We start from the raw sequence: 2,082 nt of genomic DNA on the forward strand, positions 1-2,082 counted from the left end.
TTCACCTCAACCCATTCCTTTAACTCTCACCCCTCATGAGACCCCGCATAATGAAATAATCATCAATATGAAGCAACTACTCATTTTGTTCTTTTTTTGTTTTTTCCTGTCTCTCCGTCAGATGAAAGGGAAGATCCGGCGAGGCAAAGGCAAGGCCGGAGAGGCGATCATCAAGGCGGCCACCGACGAAGGGGCGTGCATGATTGTGTGCGGCACACGCGGCCACGGCAAAATCAAGCGCACCTTTCTGGGCAGCGTTAGCGATTACGTCGTGCACCACGCCAACGTTCCTGTGGTCATCTGCCGACGTCACTAGAGGTCAACAAGAGAGGCTGGGGGGTCAAAGTGCGAAACAAGGACCCTTGACGTCACTGGAGGTCAACAAGAGAGGGGGTCAAAGTGCGGAACAAGGACCTTTGACGTCACCAAGAGGTCAACAAGAGAGGCGGGTCAAAAATTAATAATTATTAATTGCACAGGACCCCCCGCCTATGATGAAGGATGGTTTGGACTGTTTGGGGTTGCTGGTTTTGTTGGTGGGTTTTTGTTGTTGGTTTGGGTTTTTTTGTTTTTGTTTTTTGGGGGTTGGTTTTTTTTTGTTTTTTTTTGTGTGTGTTTTTTTTCGCAAAATCCTCGTTAGAGATTTTTCCAAAATTTTTACAAACTCTGATGACGGAATGATGTTTGATATATATATATATATTATATTATTGGTGTTTTGTACCTGATACTACTTCCCACTTTTGTTGTGGTGAATTCCGCCTGTGTTGATTATAAAATTATTGTAAACATACTTGTATTGTTTCTTTCTCTCTGTTCTTTTTTTTTCTTCTTCTTCTTCTTCTTCTTCCTCTATAGTAGCGGATAGTCGCGGATTTGCAGATTTCCCACGGAAGCGACTTTGAAATGAGATGCTATTCTGTGTTTTATTGTGGCATGTCTGTAGCCTTGTTTGTCTCTGGGGAAAGCAGTTTTCCCCGAAATATAATCCCATGTCTCTGTCTCTGTCTCTGTCTGTCTGTCTATCTATCTATCTATATATGTAGATCTATCTATCTATCTGTCTATCTATCTATCTATCTATCTATCTATATATATATATATATATATATATATATATGTATGTATGTATGTATGTATATGCATCGATATGTACATATATATATATGTATATATAAATATAGATATGTATAGATACACGTGCATGTCATCGTGTATGAGAAATAAGTGTTCCATCGTCAATGCGTGTGATCACTTTTCACAGCCGATGGGCAGTACAGCAGTCTCTAGGCAATTTGGGTTTCCCCCGATTGTGCAGTGTCTTGAAGTGTGTGTTTTTATTTCAGTTGAAAAAGGCGAGGAAAGAATACATTTCATGAACATACTATCAAACACACATCACCGAAAATCACACACACACACACACACACACACACACACACACACACACACACACACACACACATATATATATATATATATATATACATATATAAGAATTTTATATGTATATATAGAGAGAGATTATATGTATATATATATTATATATATATATATTATATATATATATATACATATGGAGAGTCACACACACACACACACACACACACACACACACACACACACACACACACACAGATGGACACACACACACACACACACACACACACACACACACACACACACACACACACACACACACACACACACACACACACAATCATAATCATATAATGTAAGCGAAAATTAAAACAGGCACACATACACTACTAACACACACTCTACATCATATACGGATACACGGATCGACGCACTGATACATAGTGAAATGACACATTGTCTACACATATAAAAGCACATAATGCATACGAACTGAAACAGTCAGTAAAAATTTTAAAAGAACGACATACGTTATGGAAATACTGACACACGTACAGAAACAGAAATTCAACACAAACATAAAAGCTCACTGACACTCATTCACAAGTTCAGAAATTTCATGAATGCTATTTCTCATACGCACGCGAATTGACGTTCAAAACCGACCCCCATTTCCATGTGCATAATTATAAATTATTGTGC

At 38.4% G+C, this 2,082-nt stretch overlaps 1 protein-coding gene across 1 annotated transcript in view; it reads left to right on the forward strand.

The window, feature by feature from the left end:
* Nucleotides 1-1,408, forward strand: part of LOC143284700 (putative universal stress protein SH1215) — a 180,786-nt gene extending 179,378 nt beyond the window's left edge. The window contains exon 4 of the mRNA XM_076591631.1: nt 122-1,408. Within this exon, the coding sequence (XP_076447746.1) occupies nt 122-316 (195 nt within the window). The 3' untranslated portion in view covers nt 317-1,408. The remainder of the gene's footprint in view (nt 1-121) is intronic.
* The last annotated feature ends 674 nt before the right edge of the window (nt 1,409-2,082 follow it).

Source organism: Babylonia areolata, chromosome 8, assembly GCF_041734735.1.
Source record: "Babylonia areolata isolate BAREFJ2019XMU chromosome 8, ASM4173473v1, whole genome shotgun sequence".
Classification (NCBI taxonomy): Eukaryota; Metazoa; Mollusca; class Gastropoda; order Neogastropoda; family Buccinidae; genus Babylonia; species Babylonia areolata.